The 22,765-nt window shown below is 44.4% G+C and overlaps 1 protein-coding gene across 1 annotated transcript; it reads right to left on the reverse strand.

The window, feature by feature from the left end:
* Window positions 1-1,958: 1,958 nt before the first annotated feature.
* On the reverse strand, window positions 1,959-17,074 carry SURF4 (surfeit 4). Its single transcript, XM_061604243.1, has 6 exons — window positions 16,696-17,074; window positions 7,595-7,781; window positions 6,984-7,060; window positions 5,915-5,958; window positions 4,522-4,708; window positions 1,959-3,784 (listed from the first exon to the last, which is right to left on the reverse strand). Exons 1-6 carry the CDS (start codon window positions 16,741-16,743, stop codon window positions 3,518-3,520), a joined length of 810 nt encoding a protein of 269 aa, XP_061460227.1. The 5' UTR covers window positions 16,744-17,074; the 3' UTR covers window positions 1,959-3,517.
* Between the last annotated feature and the right edge of the window lie 5,691 nt (window positions 17,075-22,765).

Here is a 22,765-nt window from a genome sequence, read left to right on the forward strand (position 1 = left end):
TGTGTTTGTTGTTTTCCCACCTAGAACAGCCTGACCTTTCTTTAACCTAGGGAAACAGAGCTTGTGGTTGTGTTTCAGGAAGGCTGAAGCTGCCCTTTTTAGCAAGGACTGAGCTGACTCTCTCCCTGTATGTGTCAGTGGAGTTTCCTTTTCCCCCTTCTCTCCGACTGGAATTTAGCCTTGTTTACAGTGTCCCCTGAAGCTTTCCTGCTAGGGTGGTGTTGAAAACTAGCTTTCTATGGGCTTCCTTCTCCTAGGATCTGTCTCCTAAGATATAGGTTCTTTCAGGATTTGGCTCCTAGCTCAGGGTGACCTTGGGCTGCCCTTATTACTTATTGCTCTGCGCTGTTTTACTTCAATTAAATAATGGAATAAATGGGAGCTACTTACCCTCTTTTCGCTCTGCTGCTTAACTCGCCTTGACGCTTCGTCAGCTGGGGCTCCCTCTAGCTCGTGGATTGCTTATAAGGTTTGTGACCCACTTGTGGGGCACAACTCCCACAGGTTGGAAAATGCTGCTTTAAAAGCAGCATCAATGCATACTAATTGAAGACCTGCTTTAAAAGCCAGTAGGAGGTCCGTAGCTTAACAGGAAACTCTTGATTTGATATAGCAAGGCGCTTCTTAGGGTTCTGAGCTTTGCCTTAACTGGTCGAATGAGTGCATTACGATCACAAGTCAATAAATGTAGTACGGACGGAATAAGACTGCAGTCCTATGCAGAGTGAGCCCCAGGAACACAGTGAGTGATAGCCAACTAAGTCATGGAAAGGGACGGCCTTCAAGTCGATCCCGACATGGCAACCCTACGAAGAGGGTTTTCATGGTAAGCGGCATTCAGAGACAGGGCTGTGGAGTCGGAAGCAATTTTGGGTGGAGTCGGAGTTGGTAGAAATGTACCGACTCTGGCTTCAAAATAAATTTTGATTGACAAATTTTTTAAAATATCAATTCACAATGTCAGAGAAGCTTCCCATGAAGTCAGCTGTAGTTGAGCATTTCACCGTAACTCAAGATGGAAAACATTTTGCGTGTGAGTGTATGACACAGGACCCAGATGAAGACAAATGCTGTGATGCCAAGATCAGCGCATATTCAGGCAGCGATAAAAATGCTCCTAGGAGAGCTTCCAATTTAAAAAGACATTTACAGCCCTTTCCAGGGCTGTGGAGTTGGAAGCAATTTTGGGTGGAGTCGGAGTCGGACAGTAGAAAAATAGAGGAGTTGGGAGTTGGAGGTTTGGCGGACCGACTCCACAGCCCTGTTCAGAGATGGTTTACCATTGAGGCTGAGAGGCAGTGACTGGCCCAAGGTCCCCCACGGAGCTTCATGGCTGTGTGGGGATTCGAACCCTGGTCTCCCAGGTCGTAGCCCAACACTCTAACCACTACGCCACACTGGCCCATAAAATCTAGCAATCTGTTCTCACAGATGCTCATAAGCAGAACCAGAGCTCTCCCCACATGCGACTCCCAGCAACTGGTATTCAGAAGCATGCTCTCTTTATCTAAGAGGCAGTCTGTAGCCTCTCCGCTTTTGTTAATCCAACTGGAGGATTTTTTGGAGAAGAGAACAGAGGACACACACTTCAGATGTTGGACTACAGCTCCCATCATCCCACACTATTGACCATGGCAGCTGGGGGAGTCAAGAGTTCAACCACAGCTGCAGCAATGCAGATATCCCACCCCTAATTAGGGGAGAGGATTAGTTGGCTTTGCAGACCTTCTTCTGAAGTAAATGGAGGTTAAAGCAAGAAATAAGACTTACCTGAGAAAACAACAGGTTTCCTCCCTTCTTCTCATCTCCCCCCAGCAGGCAAGAGGATGGGTGCAAATGGGGAGAAGCTTTCCTCAGGACTTCAAGTGTCCATAAGTCCTCCTTGGGCAGAGAAGCAAATGCTGCCTTTTTTAAAAGAAATGCTTGCATTCTTTTAGGTTATACAAGATGGATACAAGTGAATTTGACCTTTTTATTATTATTCCAGATGCAAAATCTGGGGTATTCCAAAATATATTTTATTGAGGGGTGGATGGATGGAAAGGGGTCAGTTGGACAAGATGAAGCAGCACGCAAAGGATCTTTTTTGGAGCCTTTTAGCATACAGTATCTAGCTGAATATTCATCCTCTCTCAGTTCTGTAGCTCTTCACAGTTCTGAAAAGTATAAAAGTCCCAGCACTAAAAAGTCATGGTCACCCCATGGTCACCCTTTAGTGCTGGCTAAATGAAAGCATTTAACCGAACCCATGAATTAACGCAATGGAGTTCACTATCAACAAAATGAGGCAAGGGCTGCTAGATAATTGGCTTTAAAAAAATTACAAATTCATGGCCGTTTGCTAAAAAGAACCTCCATGGATAGAAGCAGTTTACCTCTGAATACTACATACCATCAGCTATTAGCTGTTCTTGTGACCTTCTGCAGCAGGACTCCAACTCCCATCAGCCCCAGCCAGCATGGCCAGTAGTTAGGAATGATGGGAGTTGTCACTGAAAACAATAGCTAGAGGGCCCCAGGAGCCTCTGGCTGTCCACTTGATGGACTTTTGCTGTAATTCAGCAAGCTTGTTCTTCATTTACACAAGGCTCACTTGGATCTGATGTGATGTCCAAAAGCAACAGCAGCACAAGATCTCTAGAATACGGGGTCTGCCCCTAAAATTACGTGTGTTCTTCCAAGTAAAGCAACAATGGCCCCTTAAGAGCTGACATCTGAAAAATCTGAGTTACCATGGGATGTTGCTCAAATTGCCTTCCCTTGAATTATTTTTTCATGAAACCCAAACGGTTTTCTCCTGCCTCTGCTTTTTTTTTTTGCGTTACAAGTAGTAATATGCCAGTAGAAAAAAAATTCCCTTAAGGGACCTAGCTGTTGCAGAATTTTCTCCTGCCTCTGTTTCAAGGGATTATCCTATTTGGGCGTTGTAATACTGGGGTGGGTGTGTCGGTTTTTTAAAAGTATAAAAAACCCTTTTCCAATGGTACAGAAGCTACACTAAGCTCTTACCACTTGTTGATTTGTCAGTTCTCAATCTGGGAGGCAACTTTTAATTACAAGAAGAACGTAAACAAAAAAAAAAGGGAACACCTTTCACACTGAAAGTATACAACGGCATCTGATCACAGTAGCTTTTTTTAAGAAAAAATGTGTTTAAAAAACCATCAAAAGGTGGCAGGTGCTATGCCCACATGTTGTTTGGCAAGCCACCTTCTGTATGTCCCAATTTTAGGAAATTACAAAAAAAGAGGAGAGAGAACAACAGGAACTCAAGGCAAAGATGTTCCTTGATGAAGAATGATCTCGTATCCGATTATCAGTGCGGTCGTGAACTAAAACCAAAACTGGATTCTCAAAAATAAGATGTGTGCCTTTAAGTAGGGACCATTAGGCACCTATGTAAAATGCTGGCAGTTTTTTTTAAAAAAAAATTCCCCCCACTGAACCCATGTTGAAGGTCAGTCCCCAGACTCTGAGACAATGCGGGTTGTTTTAAATCCTGCCCTTCTCCCTCTTTCTACCACTCTTTTTTCTTCTCGTCCATGGAGACGCCGCCAGGCCCAAGTGCCACCACAAGCAGGAGGCCCCCAATGACGGACATGGTCTGGAAGAAGTCGTACTTGAGGAAGTCGTGCATGGGCTTGTAGACCGGGACGGTCCAGAAGGCATTGAAATAGATATTGATGGCAAAAAGCCAGATGACCAAGGTCAAGGCGGCCAGTTTGGTCTTGAAGCCGACAGCCACGAGGATGATCAAGGCGGTGCCCACAATGTTCTGGAGGACCTGCAGTGGCGGAAGGGAGGGAGGGACGGAACACACAGCAGCAGATTTCAGTGGAGGCCGGTCCATTAGGGTGAGTGGTGCACCGCCCCACCAACCTTGGCCATAATAATAATAATAATAATAACAATTTTATTTATTGGTCGCCTATCTGTCCAGGTTAGTGGACACTCTAGGCGACTTACAATAGCTAAAAGCTATACATAATATACAATATACAAAAACAATTTACAGTCCTAACATCCGCCTGCCTCCTCACTTAGAACCAATCAGGGTACAGCTCTGCCTGTCTTTAGCTCCATCTCCACCTAGGGGCGATCTTGCCTTCTGCCCTACCAGCGGAGGTTGATCCATTAAGGTGAATGGGGCACCGCTCCACCAACCTAAGCCTTCTTATTTACAGCCTGTCCAGGGGACTGCAATGGCTACCAGCTTCCTCCTCAGTCTCAGGGTTGTCCTTGTTCAACTCAAGTAGGGAGGAGGATGGGGCAAAAACTAAAAGTAGTTGGCTTGCCTGCTTTCCGCCCTACTAGTTCTAATGGGCACCACTGGAGGTTCCTCTCGTTATTGTACATCACTCCACAAAGGTCTTGTTTCTTTGGTACAGGGAGAAGGCCATGGCTGGTGGTCTCAATGGGCACCCGCTACCACTGGGAATAGGAGCAGCTACATGAGGAGGCAGATTCCATACCAAAAAAACAACACACCCAACCCAACATTTTAAAGTTTGGGGCACTTACCGAAAAGAAGCTAGCATCAAAATGCAGCAGCGTCATAAACATGAGGACTAGCAGCACCCGTCCGCCCAGCTGCATGTATTGCTTCGGGGAACTTTCCCGCATGGTAGGCACACCAGCAAACATGCTTTTGCCCTCAGACCGCGACTCAGCCAACAACAGGAGCAAACCACCCCCGAGAGCGAGGTTCCTGTAGATGGCGAGATACCGAAAACAAACATGAAAAACACACATCCCCTGCACCTACATCTAGTGTGACAAGATTCACAAAGTGCTTGCACCAATGAAAGCTGAAGTTACATACTGATGTTCAAATATACTACAGTACGAAGCTTAAAGGTTGCATCCAATGTGAGTCCTGCTCAGAGCAGACCCATTTGAAATTGAAGGACATGACTAACTTAAGTCCATTAACTCACAGTTGCCCCCCAGCTGGCAGTTGCAGACAAGGAAGGGGCTGGCTTGTGCAGCTGTGGCAAGCTGAGCAGGCCCTAGCCAGCTGGGGAGGACTAGCCTCAGAGGGAGGCACTGGGAAACCCCCTCTGAATACAGCTTACCATGAAAACCCTACTCGTAGGGTCACCATAAGTCGGGATCGACTTGAAGGCAGTCCATGTCCATTTACCCTGTGTAGAACTTAGTTGGATACAACCCTCTGGGGTTTTTCTGATGGCAAGTCTGAGAAAGAAAGTGGCTTACACCGAAACATTCAAAAGGAGCCTTGACAGGCAAACTGAACATGGCTGCTCAATAATACAGCTTGGGACCAGAATATCTAAAGGATTGTCTCACCTTTTATATACACAGTCAATCACTGCGCTCTGCAAGCAAGGGCCTCCTGAAAATACCATCTCATGCAGAGCTTGGAAAAGTTACTTTTTTGAACTACAGCTCCCATCAGTCCAATCCAGTGGCCATGATGGCTGGGGCTGATGGGAGTTGTAGTTCAAAAAAGTAACTTTTCCAAGCTCTGAATTCTGGAGGTCCATTCCGCACAATGTAGGAATTGGGCCTTTAGTGTGATAGCACCTGCCTTTTGGAATTCTCTCCCCTTAAATATTAGATGCCATCTCTGTTGTCCTTTTGGTGCCTACTGAAGGCTTTCCTCTTTCAACAAGCCTTTTTAAATAAAGATCTTTATGCCAGGCTGTAGCATATTGAAATTGTTTTCAAGATGTTTGTTAAGATGCTTTGTTTTTAGAGTTTTTAAGATATATTTTATTGTTTTATCACTTGTTGTTTGCCACCATGGGCACCCTTGAAGCAGCGAAATATAAATTTAATAAAAAATAAATAAGAATCTTTTCTCAAGGCTGTGGTTAGAAGCGAACAATAAATGAAACTAAGAACAACTAACTTGGAACAAGTAAAAGGCAATAAAAAAGTTAAGACATACCTCATCAAAAACTTCAGATCCCATAAAATGCTGTACGCAATGGTCTAAAAGGAAATAACCAGACATGATTGAGCCCTGAAGTATGTGCCGCTCTCTACTCCGTTAGGTTAAAACCACATTTTCATTTGATATTGAGGTCACAGCAGTCACATGCTCCAAAAAGAAACTTGGTGTCTCTGTGCCTTTGCACTTTCATCTCTTGCGCTCTCCTTTCCTTCTCCCACACGCTTGTCTCCCCTTTCTAAGATCTTAAGTCCCTCAGGGAAAAGCATCTGTTTTCACTTATGTTTCTCTACAAATATATATGTACATCAATGTTGTTATGTATTCTTTGGCCAAGCAAGGGCCATGAAAGGACAAATGGTGTAGTGCTTTTGCTAAAATAAAATAAAGCTTTAGTTTTCATTTACACTGTAGCTTATGGAAAGTTTACAGCAGGTGCTAAGAACTTTTGGCTCTCCAGATGTTGCTGGACTACAACTCTAATCAGCCCCAGCAAGCATGGCCAATGGCCAAGGCGGATGGGAGTTGTAGTTCAGCAATCTCTGGTGGGCCAAAGGCTCCTCGCACGGGGCCAACAAGCAGGGCTTGAAGGATGAGCTTTCTCCTGCTGTTTCCAAGTGGCTGGTATTCACAGGTATGATGCCTCTGAAGCTGCAGGTTCAATTTAATAGCAAGCTGCTGCAATAGCAAACTCAGGTGTCTGAGTGCCAACAGGCTTGGAGCCAAAACAGGGCTTTAGAAAGCATACTCAGATGAACTCTTAGCAAGAAGTACCAAACATTTTTTAAAAACACACTCAAAGGGGATATTTTTTTCAATAAACAGCTCAGTGCATAGCAGTGCGATGCTCAATGCTGCACAAAGGAATCTCCACACCCACCTACCAGATATCTGCGGCAAGTTCTTGGGGGCAGGGGGGTAAAATAAGTTTAAAAGGCGGTCACGCTCCTCAAGTAACATATATGCTTGCAAAACATACTAGCAGTAACTCCATAGGGGATGGAATGCTTAGTGGTTGGTTTTCAGCAAAGGGTTCTGGGATTAAGATTTGCAACTGATTTCTTACCTGCAATGCTATAATTCCAAACAATCCAAAGCAGGCATACTGAACAAAGTTCCTACTCAGTATTAGGATGCAGCCACCTGAGGAGGGGAAGAGGAAAAACAGTTGAGTTAAAAGCATTAGGAAATCATGTTCCCACTGCTAGGGTTATGTTGACCATCATATCTCTTAAAAGCCTGTGACTCACCTACAAAGCTTTCTGCTGGCTCCTGACATATCCTTTGCCTGCGACCTTCGTTTCTCAAACTCTACCAATGTATCAGTCTCCTTAAGGCAGCCTTGCATTTAAGCACTAGCCTGGGAGCCACCAGGACCGCCCACCTGCCAATCATCTGACATCACTATGATATCAGGAGATGTCACTCTTCCTTTCCCTCTAATAGCAAACTGAGGTGTCTGAGTGCCAACGGGCTTGGGGCCACAATGGGTCCTGAAACAAGCCATGAGGGCAGAAGCACAGGGCTTTGCAGGCACTTATTTTGGGAACAGGTTTCAGCCCCTTGGACAGCCCCTTGAAAGTTCAGCCACAAACCCGGAGCGGGTTCCACTGCCCCACTCACACTGGAGCCACAGTTGCTGCTGACCTCAGCCCTCAGCTGTTTTGTGCCACTTACTTAGCTGTCCAAAAAGGTTAATGAACACGAAGATGGAGGCCAGGAGGTAGCCACAACTCCACGTGGCATCAATGTAGTCCCTTTGCTCGCTCCACTGGAACCACATACGGATGCCGTCTTCAAGGAACGTGCTGATCAAGCAGAGGCGGGCCACGTGGGGGAGGTACTGTTTTGTTACTCGCAAGAACTGCCAGGGGGGAGAGGGAAAAAAATATGGGCATGAAGAATGACAGGAGTCAGGGCCCGCCCAGTCTCCTATCTTGACAGGGGTGGCTTTTCCACTAAATGGCAACTATGTTTTGCCTCCACCACTGCCTCTGAATACCAGTTGCTTGGCAAGCGGGGAGAGCACTGTTCCACTTGTGGGCTTCCCATAAGGCAGCCTTTCCCAACCAGTGTGCCTCCAGACGTTGTTGGACCACAACTCCCATCTTTCCTGACCTTTGGCAATGCTGGCTGAGGCTGATGGGAGTTGTGGTCCAACAACATCTGGAGGCACACTGGTTGGGAAAGGCTGCCATAAGGGGTATCTGGTTGGCCAATGTGAGAACAAGAAGCTGGGCTAGATGAGCCTTAGGCCTGATCCAGCGTGTTCTTAAGGACACCTCAAAAGGATTCACCTTTAGGGAATACAGTCCCGCTTCTTAAAACGGGTGTGGGAAACCTTTGGCCCTCCAGATGTTGCTGGACTACAACTCCCACTAGCCCTGGCAACTGGCCATGCCTGCAGGGCCAATTCTGCATATAGAGTTGGGATGGGGTACACACCAAAATTCTAGTTGAGCTTGAAATGTTCCCAATTGAGATGACAAAGAACATAAGGAATCAGAGTTGGAGAGGGCCTTGTAATAGGTCAGACGTGGTCAACCTGGTGCCCTCCAGATGTTTTGGACTGCAGCTTCCATCATCCCCGAGCATTGGTCTTGCTGGCTGGAGCTCATGGAAGTCAATTTCCAAGGAACTGTCCAAGGTGCTGAATCAACTTGGAGCGCTCCTTGAAGGTTCAGATTAAAACCCAGAGCGGATTCCATTTCCCCACTGACATGGAGCCACGGCCACCACTGATGGGAGAGGTAGTCCAAAATATCTGGCATCAGGTTGGCAAAGGCTGTAGTAGGCCATCTAGACCCAGAGCCGTAAGAACAGTCCTGCTGGGTATTTCAGCAACCTATTCAGAATGGATGGCAAGAAAATATTTGAGATAGTGGCAATTCCCATCAGACTCTTACTATATGACTATGGCTTTGACAGCAAGATTATTATGGAATACTGATAATGGAAGATTGGATATTGAACTTACTGGACTTAACAAGACTACTGAAGATGGAAGATGGAAAATGGAACTAATAGAGATAATAGAACAATGGCTACTGAAATTACTGAACCTAACAGATTCTGATGTGATGGATTAATTGAAATGTTTATTTTGACTATGGTTATGACAATAAGATTATCATAATTAGTAATGAGATGGATTAATCGATATGCTTATCTGGAAAAAAAAATTGATAGATATATTTCTTAAAGAATTGAAACCTCTCTTTGACTTTTTGTGGAAAGAATAAAGTAATGTTTATGAGATTTGATGATTAAGTAAGATAACTACTGGAGGAAAGTGATTTTATAATATGACTTAAGAGACAGGATTGTTATATATTATAGACTTATAACTGATTTGATCTTTGACAAATGGGAAGTCAATATTTTACTCTTTATTTTTTATTTTTGTTTTTTTTTTCTTTTTTTCTTTTTGTTTAACTATTTTTGATTTTGTTTTTTTGTCTTTGAATGTTTTATGATTTTGTCTTGTATGTTTTATGAAAATCTGAATAAAAAATTATTGAAAAAAAAAAAGAACAGTCCTGCTGGATCTCTCAAATTCACCATCTTGTTTCCCACAGTGGCCAACCAGATTCCCCCTAGAAGCCCACAAGCAGGGATGGTGAAGGCATAATCCCCCTGCTAGTTTGGGCCCCAGCAATTGAGATTCAAGATACAGAAAGTTCTGAGGCAAGTCTATGTAGCCAGAGCCTTTAATTGACTAAAGCCTCCTCTGTGGATTTGTTTTTAAGAAGCCATCTTAAGCCAGCAGCCCCCTCTACATTTTATGTCAGTGTGACCCACAAATTAAATGAATACATTGTAGGAAGGACTTCCTTTTGTCTGTCCTGGATTTACTTCCAAACCAATCAGTTTAATTGGATGACTTTGAACTCTAGTTCAAAGGAAGGGAAGAAAGGGCAGTCTCTGTCCACTGTCTCCGCCAGGTGCATAATATAGGCTGCAATTCTATGCCCACTTACCAGGGGACAAGCCCCAACGAACTCAATTGTTCAGGGTGCTGAGAATTGTTACAAGAACCCCCAATTCCCCTCACGCAGCTACAATTCCCAGAGTTCCCTGGGAAGATGGATTGACTGTTCAAACACTCTGGAGTACTGAAGCTCTGTGAGGGGAATAGGGGTCTCCTAACAACTCTCAGCACCCTCAACAAACTACAGTTCCCAGGATTCTTTGGGGCAGCCCTGACTATTTATGAAGTAATATACTGCTTTAAATATATACTGCAGACGAGGCTATATATGCGTCTGCATTTTGAAGTGACCATGAAAAGCTTTACACTTGATTCTGCTGACTGGGTAAACTCATCCTCGCAGGACGCATACAGATAAAAAGAAATCTTCATGCTCTTTGTTGAACCTGGTTGCTGGCCAACCAATCGGCAAGCAGTGAATTGGACAGATGAAAAACTGCAGTGTGAATTAAGGCCAAGCAAATAACCCCATCATCATAGACTCCAGACATCCACTATGCAACAATAATTTATGCAGCTGACCAGGTTTAAATGCAAGTGCTGAAATCACTACAGACACACTCAGCAAAATGTAAAGCTGGTAAAGTAAAAATTCAGGCTCGTATGCGCACCGCACACCCTTCATGACTCACACACAGAATTGTACGTTTGGATAGAACCCAGGAAATCTATAACAAGGGGGGGGGGAAGGGACGGCACATAGTTAGTCAAAATGCACAGCCTTGGTCATAGTTTCACAACTTCCCCACGCTCAGAATTTTGCAAGAAATCTGGCACTTTTGTGTAAATGTTATTTGGTAAATTCATGTCCCTTTGTGGATATGCAGCTTTCCTTGTTTGTTAAACTTTTGCTTTGTGATGGTCTGATGACTAGATATAAACAAATCTGAATCTGGCACGGATGTTTGGCAACTGACCTGGAACCCTGAACTCCTTAAATTCAATTTTTAAAGCCACTGCATGGCTCTAGTCCTCATAGAGGGGCAAACATATATTTGGAAACATGCAATAACTGATCACGCTGATTAACTTTGATCAGTGATGTGGAAGCTGTCTCTCTCCAGATGTTGTTGGACTGCAGTTCCCATTATCCCTCACTATTGGCCGTGCTGGCTGAGGATTATGGGAACTGGAGTCCAGCAACAGCTGGAGGGCCACAGGTTACCCATCCCTGATTTATAGAAGTAGTTGTTTTTGGATTTCTAGAGCTTACAAGTTGCATAAGGCTTGTAGGGAGCTGTTACCTCCTCCCTCACTTAGGCTCCATAGTTGCAACTGGATATAATTAAATAACAGAAAAATATATAAATTACCTGGACAAAGGAAAAACCCAAATATAAGAGCTACAGGAATTTTTACACAGGTATGATGCAGGTTATTTTAAAAAAAGAAAACAGTGACAATAGGTAGATTATCCTATCTTGTACCGTACATAATAAAAAGGAACATGTTTTTCTCCTGCACTATCTGCAGGCTTTCTCTTTGTTTGGGTCCACAGATGTTGCTGGAATACAGTTTCCGAAATTCCTTTCCATTGGCCATGCTGGCTGGGGCTGATGGGAACAACATCTGGGGACCCAAAGGATGGGAAAGGCCACTTTATGCTAATATTTGTGAACGGAGGACCTGGAGTAAGGAAATAAAGGTGTTGGAGAGGCAACCAGCAGTTTTCTCTCCCCTCGCCCGTCCTGAACCAAGCCATTCAAGGAAGAGAGCAAAAGGACTTCAAGCAGACAGCTTGGCTGCGAATGAGGTTATGAGAACGGCCTACCAAGCTTTGCAATGGATAGAGTCTTAAGGGGTAAGACAAAGAGCAATTACAGGCCAGGAGAGCTGCACGGGAAGCGCCTGGCTGCTGTGTTCAGGGCAGAACTTCCTGCTAGGCCTAGTCTGTCCCAGGGTGGAGCTCCGAGGGACACGTTGTTGGGGCGGGAAAGGATGATTGTTGGAAGCGGCCTTATACTGGGTCAAACTACTGATGCGCTTGGCATCCATTGTCTACAATGACTGGCTGCGGCGTTCCGGGGTTTCAGGCAGGGAGCCTTTACCAACAGCTGTGACTGCTGGAGCTGGATTTCTACATAGAAAAACTCAACAAACACAGGCAGAGAAAGAGAATGAGAGCAGTATACTGCCCAAGTCCACTTAGGTCACATCCACGCCATACATTTAAAGCACATAATAATAATAATAATAATAATAATAAATTTAATTTCTTCATCGCCTATCTGGCCAATGGCCACTCTAGGCGACTTACAAAATTATTAAAAGACAATTAATAAAATACAGTAATACAATAAAGACAATAGATCTACAACAACAATATTAAAACTGGGTAGGAGGCATTACAATTATATCGATTAACCCTCCCCGGATACCCCGAAGGCCTGCTGAAAAAGCCAGGTCTTTAAGGCTTTCCGAAATACATTTAGGGAAGAGGCATGCCGGAGATCTTGTGGGAGGGAGTTCCAAAGAGTGGGGGCCGCCACTGAGAATGCCCTCTCTCTTGTACCCGCCAATCTGGCTGTTTTTGTTGGCGGGATTGAGAGAAGGCCCTGTGTGGCCGATCTTGTCGGGCGGCATAATTGGTGGCGTTGAAGGCGCTCCGTGAGATAAACTGGGCCGAAACCGTATAGGGATTTAAAGGTCAATACCAACACCTTGAATTGGGCTCGGAAAACAACTGGAAGCCAGTGTAGGTCGAACAACACTGGTGTGATGTGATCTCGGCAGCGGCTATTCGTAAGTAGTCGAGCCGCCGCATTTTGTATCAGTTGTAATTTCCGGACCGTTTTCAAGGGTAACCCCACGTAGAGCGCATTACAGTAGTCCAAACGAGAGGTGATCAGGGCGTGTACCACCAGTGGGAGCTGATGAACAGGAAGGTAGGGTTGCAGCCTTCGTATGAGGTGTAGTTGGTACCAGGCTGCCCGGCTCACTGCCGAAATCTGAGCCTCCATGGACAGCCTGGAATCAAGAACAACCCCAAGGCTGCGGACCTGGTCCTTTAGGGGTAAACTCACCCCATTGAACTTCAGGTCAATGTCACCCAACCTTCTCTTGTCCCCCACAAGTAGTACCTCGGTTTTATCAGGGTTCAACTTCAGCTTGTTCCTTCCCATCCATCCACTCACGGATTCCAGGCAGTTGGACAAGGTCTCCACAGCCAACTCTGGTGAAGATTTAAACGAGAGATAGAGCTGAGTGTCATCCGCATATTGATGACACTGCAGCCCAAATCTCCTGATGATTGCTCCCAGCGGCTTCATATAGATGTTAAATAGCATGGGAGAGAGGATAGAGCCCTGTGGCACACCACAATTGAGAGGCCAAGGGTCTGATACCTCCTCCCCCAACGCTACCTGTTGGTACCTGTCGGAGAGAAAGGAATGGAACCACTGTAATACAGTGCCTCCAATTCCCAATCTAATTCCCAATCCCAATTTATCCCAAAGAATCCTGGGAACTGTAGTTTGTTAAGGATGCTAGGAACTAGCTCTGCAAGGGGTAAACTACAGTTCCCAGGATTATTTGGGGAGAAACCATGTGCAAGCGCTAAGTGAAGCTATGAGGATGATCAATTACAGGATGGAACTCATGCGCATGGAACATATCAGGAATTGAGGCAGAAGGACGGAGCTGAAGAAAGCTTAAACAGAGACAGACGAGGTGCCCTCCAGGGCTCCAAATCATATCACCCTGGTATGGCCAGTGGTGAGAGTTGATGGGATTTAGTAGCTCTGCAACATTCGAAGGATCCCACAAAGGCTGACCGGTGGGAGACAGTAGATCATCATCACAGCTAACAGCATTTTTACATGGTTTCCTGAAGGCGCTCCATAAATTTGAAGTGAACCAAGGTCTCTGTGGATCACAGCTTCCAACTCTGCCACTGTACTACATTCCTTAGAAGCAATGTTGCAGCATCCCATAAAGTTGTCTGCTGGGATAATGTAAATGTTCAATCCAGTTGTTAGCTCCGGGCCACTCAACAATCAACTTCTAAAAACTCCTACAGTGAAGGCGACAGAAATCACCGTTACCATCCCTGCATCTCAGGTGGCTTTTTACCCAGGGGTAAATTAAGGTCATGCAGTTAAATGTATTTGCTACCTTGGACTTGCAAGGATTATCAATACCTTGGCACAGCCATTAACCAAAATGGAGACAATAGTTAAGAAATCAGAAGAAGGCTAGGACTGGGGAGGGTAGCTATGAGAGAACTAGAAAAGGTCCTCAGATGCAATGATGTATCACTGAACACTAAACTCAGGAACTTTCAGACCATGGTATTCCTGATCTCTATGTATGGATGTGAAAGTTGGACAGTGAAAAAAGTGGATAAGAGAAAAATCAACTCATTTGAAATGTGGTGTTGGAGGAGAGCTTTGTGGACGCCATGGACCACAAAAAAGACAAATAATTGGTTGTTAGAACAAATTAAACTAGAACTATTACTAGAAGCTAAAATGATGAAACTGAGGTTATCATACTTTGGACACATCATGAGAAGATATGATCTACTAGAAAAGACCATAATGCTGGGAAAAACAGAAAGGGGTAGAAAAAGAGGAAGGCCAAGCAAGATATGGGTTGATTCCATCAAGGAAGCCACAGACCTGAACTTACAAGATCTGAACAGGGTGGTTTATAACAAATGCTATTGGAGGTCGCTAATTCATAAGGTCACCGTAAGTCATAATCAACTTGAAAGCACATAACACACACACCAAGGGATATTCTTAACCAAGGGATATTGTCATTTTTTTCTGAAACAAAGGAAAGCAGGTAATGATGTTATTACCCTGGAGTACCACTGGATGCATGTACCCTTGTGTTAAGGTAACACAGACAGACACACACCACAAGCTGGTTCATTCATGATACACCAGGCACATGAAGTAGCTTAGACTGTTGCCTGTTGCAGACATATGTTTTACATCATACTGTGGTTAGATAAACCTCTACTGGGACAGTTTACATTGGGATTGTGAGATAAAGCCAGATTGTCTTTTCCTTTGTTCAGAACCCAGGAAACATACAAGTGTCCCTTATCTTTTACAAACCTCAACATTACAAGCGAGCAAACAGAATCTATCACCAGCTGCCTTCTGCAATTCCACTCTTTTTAACTTTCAACATCTCCTGGACATTTTCTGCTTAAAAAGGATACCAGAGAAATAGTTTGGGGCAATTATTTCCCTCTCATATGCTATTATTATTGATACTGCTGATGATGATACTGCTACTACACAGGGACAGTAAGGAATCAGATGTCACATGATGGAATATGGGCAGGAAAGGAAACATTCAGGCACGTGGAGCTAACAAGTTTTTATCCTATTGTAAACCGCCCAGAGGGCTTCGGCTATGGGGCGGTATACAACTTTAATAAATAAATAAATAAATATTCACTTTTGATTCAGAGAGAAAGACAAAAGATTGCTCTTCTGTCTAACTCTAATACAATAAACAACTCCTGGATAAGATTGTTTTCAGTTTCTATTTAATGTGGAGATTGAACAGCCACGGGGAGGGGGGGGCTGATTTCTCCACTACAGAAATCAGGAAACAATACTTTAGAAAACCCATACAAAGCTTTGAGTTTTGTATGCTTGAATACCACCCAGCTAAAAAACAGAGGCAAATGATCATCCTACTAACAAACACACTGATCAGTTCCCTCACTCAGCATTCTTATAGGATCATGGCCTTTGAGGAAACACCCCCTGCATCAAATTGTCCCTTATTTTAGGTGTAGTGTTTGAATCACCATCTCACAAAATGTGGAAGGACGCTATGCCCCGTTTTAAATGTTTTCATTAAAGTGGGGTGGGGGTTAGGCACCATAGCACTCCCAGATTCCAGAAGCCTATGGTTAGTAACCTCTCACTATTTTCATATTATATCTCTCTTTCTCCCTCCCCCTTTATAGACTACATTAAATAAAAATCCTATTCCAACATATACTTTTATTTCACCATTTTCTGGAAATGGCCAAATCTCATACCCCCTAGATATCACTTATAGTCGGGGAAGGGGCAGGCAACAGAAACCTTTCCTGAATGCTTATCACTAGCAAGTACCCCCACAACCATACAATGATGCCCTTTAATCCCACAGGCAGACAAATCACTACCAATAGCAGGTGGAGGGGATATGTCAAACATCAATATTCTGCCCACAACGATCCAGAGTTATGGGCTCATTGAGGGGGAAAGGTGAATTACACACCAGCCATTTGCTTTATTGATTAGAGTACTATTGGGGCTGGTTATTTGTGGAAGTTGATCTGAACCTCATTTAGTATAAAAGGCTGGAGGAAAAAAAGCCTTCAAACCCTGGCCCTTCATGACACCACTCCAATCCACCATTCTGTGATAGGGAAGTAGATATCCCCTAGCCCCATTTAAGCAAACACTCCATAAGCAACATTTTAGATTAATGAAAAGTAGTGGGGGCAAGCCCCTAATTTTTTATGGGAGGTGGGGGAGAGAAAGGCAGATCTCAAATTCCTTTTGGGGTGGATCCTTGGATGTCGGGAGCAAGAGGGCGGCATCATCATAATCGATCAATTCCCCTCCCCTCCCCCCCACTCCCATCCCCACCCCCTCTGGGCAGGCACGAAAGCCCCCACCCCTCCGAGGTTATACAAAATACACTTGAAGGAAAGGGACCCTTCCAAGATCTTTGCAATCCCATAAGCTAGGTGGAAGGCCTCCCTCCTACAGAAAGCAAGGTGTGTGTCTCTGTGCTGTGGGTGGTGGTGAATTGAATCCACACCCACCTGGTCGGCAAAATCCTCCGCGGTGTTCATCAGGTCGTTCTGCCCCATGGCTGCCGGCTCTTCAGTGGGTGCTGCTGCGGGTATGGCGACGGGTGGAGGGGTGGCTTTTTTGCTCCAGGATGGGTTGGGTGCCCACTGCGCCTGGGAGAGACCGGACTAAGCACTCGCAGCCACACACACACACACAACCCCTCCTCTTGGTGGTGCGCGTTACTCCTATTGCAAGCGCTGCACAGCACAGGAAGTCGATGGGACTGCGCGTTGCGCTCGCCTCTGCTAGCACTGCCACGTAGGCCAACTCTTAAAGGAGCCGCGCCAAGCAGCGCGCACGGGCAGGCGGAGAGAGGGGGTTATCCCTTGGGAACGGGAAGCAGCCTCTCCGGCTGACCCGGTGGGCTCTCAGCCCGGGTTATTGCAGGGCAGGGCCTGGCTCGCGAAGGTGGAGCCTGCGCACGGGGATCCGCCAGCAAAAAGGCCCACCGCCGCCGCCCTTACAGGAGGCTTGCTTCCAAAAAAAACCCCCAAGGGTGCGCAATGGGGAGGATAAAACCTCAGCGAGCGCCGCGGGCCTCCCCTCGGCGTAATCATGCGTTTTCTGGTTTGGGGGTTGCAGTTTTAAACAACCCATTCCTAGAGGCTTGTTTATTTATTAATTATACTTATACCCCGCCTTTCTTTTTCATGAAACTCAAGGCGGTTTACAGATGGTTCCCAGGCGGTCTCCCATCATAGGCACTGACCAGATCCGACCCTGTTTAGCTTCAGCAGGGAGCTGGCCTCATGTGCCTTCAGACCATAGCCTGGGACTCGCGAGTGAGGGCCCCCTGCAGACGGGCATGTCTGTTTTTGTGGGTGCATTTTGCTGCAACCTCCTCCTCTTCATCAGATGTGTTGTTGCTTGTGACCCGAGGTGTAGGGGCAAATTCAGAAGTGCAGGTACCCTTCAGGAGAGTCACAGCCATGCCACGACCCCCCCTTTTTTTTGCTACTGGGTTGAGAAAGATCCTTGTGAACACCTTACCCCATAACAACAGACATCCCTGGGAGCCAATTAGCATGAAAGGGAAGAATGTTAGCTGCTGCAAAGAGTCTTCTCAGTGGCTGACTGGCTCCAATCAGCAGGAAAGGATGAGGAAGCATGTTTGAAGACTCTTCTCAGACCCCTTTTATGCAGATTGCTTGGTAGGATGCTGGAGACATAAGGTCCCTGCTCCCAAGAAGGTAAGGGGCCTAGGACCCCCCTGAGACCCTGGAGGACTACACCCATGCTTCGTGACTAAGTGACTTCCATTTAGAACATAGGTAGCTACCTTAATACCAAGTCAGAGCCCAGGTCTAGCTAGCTCAGTGTATTGTCTACCCTGACTGGCAGCAGCTATTCAAGATTGCAGACTCAAGGAGATTCCCAGCTCTACCTGAAGATGCCAAAGGCAGAACCTGGGAGCTTTCTGGGGCAAGGCAGAGGCTCTGCCTTTGATCTATGGTCCTTCCATATAAACATAGATACAGTATACTTGCAGGAAGGCGTTACCCATATGTGCCCACTCAACTGCAACAATCTGCGGAACTGGCACTGTTACGAAGCCACAGAATATTCATTCCACACTAGCGAGAAATTGATCTTTTAGCATGGCAGCACCTACCCTTTAGAACTCCCTGCCTCTTGACGTGAGACTAGTGCCTTTGCTGGAGTCTTTCCAGCACCTGCTTAAGTCATTTTTGTTTTGCAAGCCTATCCAGACAAGTAGAAAGTTGGCGTGTGTTTTAACCTCTTCATAGCTTACTGTTAATTTTAATTATCTTTTAAATGTTTTTAATTACATGTTTTTATTGATAATTTTAATATTTTCTGTAAACTGCTTAGAGAGGTTTTATAACAATCAAGCAGTATATAAAGGTTGCTAAATAAATAAATGGAATAAATATACCATTAAAACCAATATTAACATTCTCATACAAACAGCTGCAATTCATGCACATTTTATTTATTTTTATTTTATTATTAATTTATATCCTGCCTTTCCTAATTATATATACACTCAAAAACAAACCCCCATAGCAGCCACAGGAAGTTTTGACAGCACCCTAATGGCAAGATAAAATCAGCTCAGTCCACCAAAAGCGTAGGGGAAAAGGTAAATCTTCACCTGGTGCTGAAAAGATGCCAGCAAAGGCAGCAGGTGAATCTCATTGGGGAGAGCGTTCCATATATGGGGAGCCACAACTGAAAAGGCCTGCTTCCTTGTCATCCTCCAAGCTGCCCTCAGAGGGAGGGCCTGGAGAAGGGCCTCATTGATATGATAATAGTGCATTAGTGGATTTATACTGGACACATCATTCTGCTTTATTCATTCTTTTGCTCAATATCACCACGTTATAGGAGCAGAGCTTGGAAAAGTTACTTTTTAAAACTACAACTCCCATCAGCCCCAGCCAGCATGGCCACTGGATTGGGCTGATGGGAGTTGTAGTTCAAAAAAAGTAACTTCCAAGCTCTGTATATAGGAACACTTTTGTGCTATGACTTGATAAAAGCAGACACCCCCCCCCCAAAAAAATTGGAACATTTAATTTTTCATACCACAAATGTTCCAAGTTTTTTTGGCTTTTTTGTCCTACTTTTATCACATAGCACAAATGGTATGAAAAGTTACAGGATTTTAGCTGTCACTCTCTCCACCTAACTTACCTCACAGGGTTGTTGTGAGGATAAAATGGGGAGAGGGGGAACTGTATTTGTACGCCACCTTGAGCTAGAAGGAAAGGTGGGATATAAATGTAATACATAAACAAAATTTTCTCTTTCAGATGTTTTTAAAGATGTTTTTAGTGTTCTGTCGCTTGTTTGCTGCCCTGAGCTCCTGGGAGGAAAGCTGGGATATCAGTTTAATAAATAAATAAATAGCTTAGAAACCATTTTGTCATGTAGGTATATAAATTCTTCATCATCATCATTTTTTCATGACAATGGTGGGCAAACTTTGCAAAAGTCTGAACAATCCATGGTGTAAGGTGAGAGGGGGAATAGGGTTGTCAATGGAACAGAATTTTAAACAGCCTTGACAAAATGTTGACCAGCTGCTCTTTTGCCAGAAGGTGGTAGTACGTCTGGGACAGGGCGGACATTCCACTTAAAATATGGTAAGGAAGCATTTTCTAAAGGTACTGTGTACATGCTCAGAAGCTTTTTGACTTTTGGCTGCTCTTTAAAAGAAAGAACGCTGCTGTCTTCACAAAGTAAGGGCGCCCTTCACCATTCTGAAATCAGACTGATTTTTGATCATTTAAAAAAAATTAAAAGAATCACTTTCGCTATGCTTAGGAGCCACTTTTGAAACACATCTCACTCTCTCCCCAGGGGGAATGAAGGGGTGGCAACCCCCAACAAAAAACACACTATTTTAAGGTTTGTGTGTGAGAAAGTGGTGGGAAACAGTGGTGTCACTAGGATTGGTGTCACCCGGTGCAGTAACTCATGGTGTCACCACCATGGACCTCCTCCCGTACCAGACCATACAGAATCCTTAGTAATGTTTTTTGTACTAATGTTACTCATAAATTGTAATTCCCGTATATCACTGAATGTAATGGCAATAGTAATGACAAACAACTAGCAAAATTAAAATTACACCTTTAAATTACAATATCATATGCACAGCCTAAATGTATTTACATTTATACATAGTTTCATGTGGTTAAAGTGAAAACAATAGAATTCGAAGTAAAAACGTTTAAGAACTACATCAAAATTATGTTCATTTTAACACAAACACAATTCTTTGTTATGTTTACTCAGAAGTCCCATTAATTTACAGCACAATCCTAACCATGTCTACTCAAAAGTAAGTCCTAATGAATTCAATGGGGTTCACTCCAGGTACATGGGATCAGCATTCCTTTACTCCCAGAAAAGCAAGTATTGGATTAAAGCTTTCATATTGGAAAGGTTTTCAAAGCACTGCCCTCTCCAACAGCCCAGGCTCTGACTGCGTGCTACAGACAAGAGAAAAAAACTTTAACCCGTATATTCTTATTATGTGGCCCTGGGAATATCTATTGCTTTGTTAAGCTGAGCTGGGACTCTGAAAAATGCTTGTCAAAGTTGACTTTGAAAACTGGGCAGCACTATTCCTTCCCACTATACTACAACCCATGTGTCTGCTGGTATAGTAGGTCAGAGAGCTCTCAAACACTACAACAGCCTTCCCCAACTTGATGCCCTCCAGATTTTTTTTGCACTACAGCCGTGGTGGCTGGGGCTGATGGACTCAGCACAGAGACCAAGTGAAGTCTCTGTGTTTTCCCAGCTGAAGACCAGACTAACCAAGGCTAGCTCCTGGGCTGTTGCTCTCCTATCTACAAGATAATCTCCACCCAGGTGAGCAAGGGAGGCCTAACCCCTCCTGAAAGGGCATCAGCAGCCAGCTGTTCCTATGGCAATATGACCAACTCTTTAGTTATACAGATGGGATGCTTCTTGACAGACGGCCAGAGCTATTACCTTAACAAAAATAATGGTTTGGCCAAGGCAGCAGGTTCCTTCTGCTACAGATTCCAACCTTACAGATACAAAATGACAGGCTTGGAGGGGACCCAAACACATCATCCAGTCATCATACTAGCCTATCCAGCTACACAGAGAGGGGGGTTGTCAATTGGTTATCATAGGGAGCAGCTAAAAGTGCTCATTGACCCATGCACCAGCTATGTCACTGGCCCTGATTGGCTCAGCTATGCCTGATGTGGGATCACCCCAACTTTCCTAGCATGGCATATACTGAATTTGAACCTGGGATGCTTGCATGTAAAATACGAGCTGTTCCACCTCTCTAGGGATTCTCCTGCAGCCCCTATGCTCCTAGCATCTATGACGAGGTCTTGTGGCTGGATGAAAACAAATGCCCCATCACAAATCTGCTGCTGTGGCTGAGTGATTAGGGAATGCTCTGTGGAGCTTGTAGTGTGGGTTCAAGCCCTTGAAGGGCCTCTATTTTGCCTCTGACATTGTTTTTGCCAGGTGTATAAAATGTGCATTTTTCCCCATCTTTTTTTTGGGGGGGGTGTTAAGTTGGGATTTCCACTTGACAAAACACTCTGGAAAGACAGCCTGGAGAGAATGCTTTCTCCAGAGGGGCATACACCTGTCACCTACCTTGATGTCCTTCTAGTGCCAAGTAAATATGTTTTATTTTCACAGGCTTTTCATTTCTAACTTTATTCTTTGATTAAATTATTCTGACTGCTGATTTTACCCTGCCATTATTTTGTTTTGGTTTTACTTTTTGAAATGATCGTTTTAAGTTTTTATTACTTGGATCACTTCATAGATTTCTATTACCATCATGGGAATGTCTGACACAGAATGGCAGGATACATTCTTGAACGGCAGGATGCATTCTTAAATAACTCCTCTACTACATTGTTCATCAAGAAAAAACTAAAATATGGAACATGGCACAAACCTTCCCAAAAGGCTGAGCAGTGTAGCATACAATTAGTTTCTGTTCATGTGACAAACCAGCAGCTAATGTGTGCATGCACACACAGATAAAGCGCCATTGCAAGGGGGGCAACAGAGTAGGCAAGTGTTCCTCTATAATCAGTTTATGCCACAAGAGTTCAGACCAAAATATGAGAACAGGTCAACTTGCAGATTTTGGAAAGGACCTGACCTAGGTTATTAAAATGTCTTATATGAAGTCCTTGTTTCCCTAATCCAACAGGCACCTTAATCTCATCAAATTAGCAGTTACAAGGAAAACCGATTAGATTTATAACCACACTGGATCTGAACGTCCTGTTCTGCACATTTTTGTTCTGTAAGCAGACCTACTCACAGTCTACTATAGTGTAAAATGTACCTTAATGAATGAATTCTCTGCTTGCCACATTGCAAAATACAAAAAAAAAGGGTGACACTTTGCATAAGAATTTTTGCACAATCATACATGGTTCTAATATACGCACCTACTAAACCAGGGATCTTTGGGTTGACAACGTTTCCAGCACTAATTTCAGAATAAAAAGAAACTTCTATGATACACACTGTTCCATACACTATTCTGATTCG

This window comes from Rhineura floridana, chromosome 20 (assembly GCF_030035675.1).
Source record: "Rhineura floridana isolate rRhiFlo1 chromosome 20, rRhiFlo1.hap2, whole genome shotgun sequence".
In the NCBI taxonomy this organism is placed as follows: Eukaryota; Metazoa; Chordata; class Lepidosauria; order Squamata; family Rhineuridae; genus Rhineura; species Rhineura floridana.

Excerpts from the sequence above, each read along its gene's own strand:
- SURF4 (XM_061604243.1), bottom strand. The coding sequence starts at position 16,743 with ATGGGGCAGAACGACCTGATGAACACCGCGGAGGATTTTGCCGACCAG. Across the intron at positions 7,061-7,594 it reads TAACCTTTTTGGACAGCTAA|GTGGCTGCATCCTAATACTG; the intron begins GTAAGTGGCACA and ends TCCCCTCCTCAG. Across the intron at positions 3,785-4,521 it reads TTGATGCTAGCTTCTTTTCG|GTCCTCCAGAACATTGTGGG; the intron begins GTAAGTGCCCCA and ends CCGCCACTGCAG.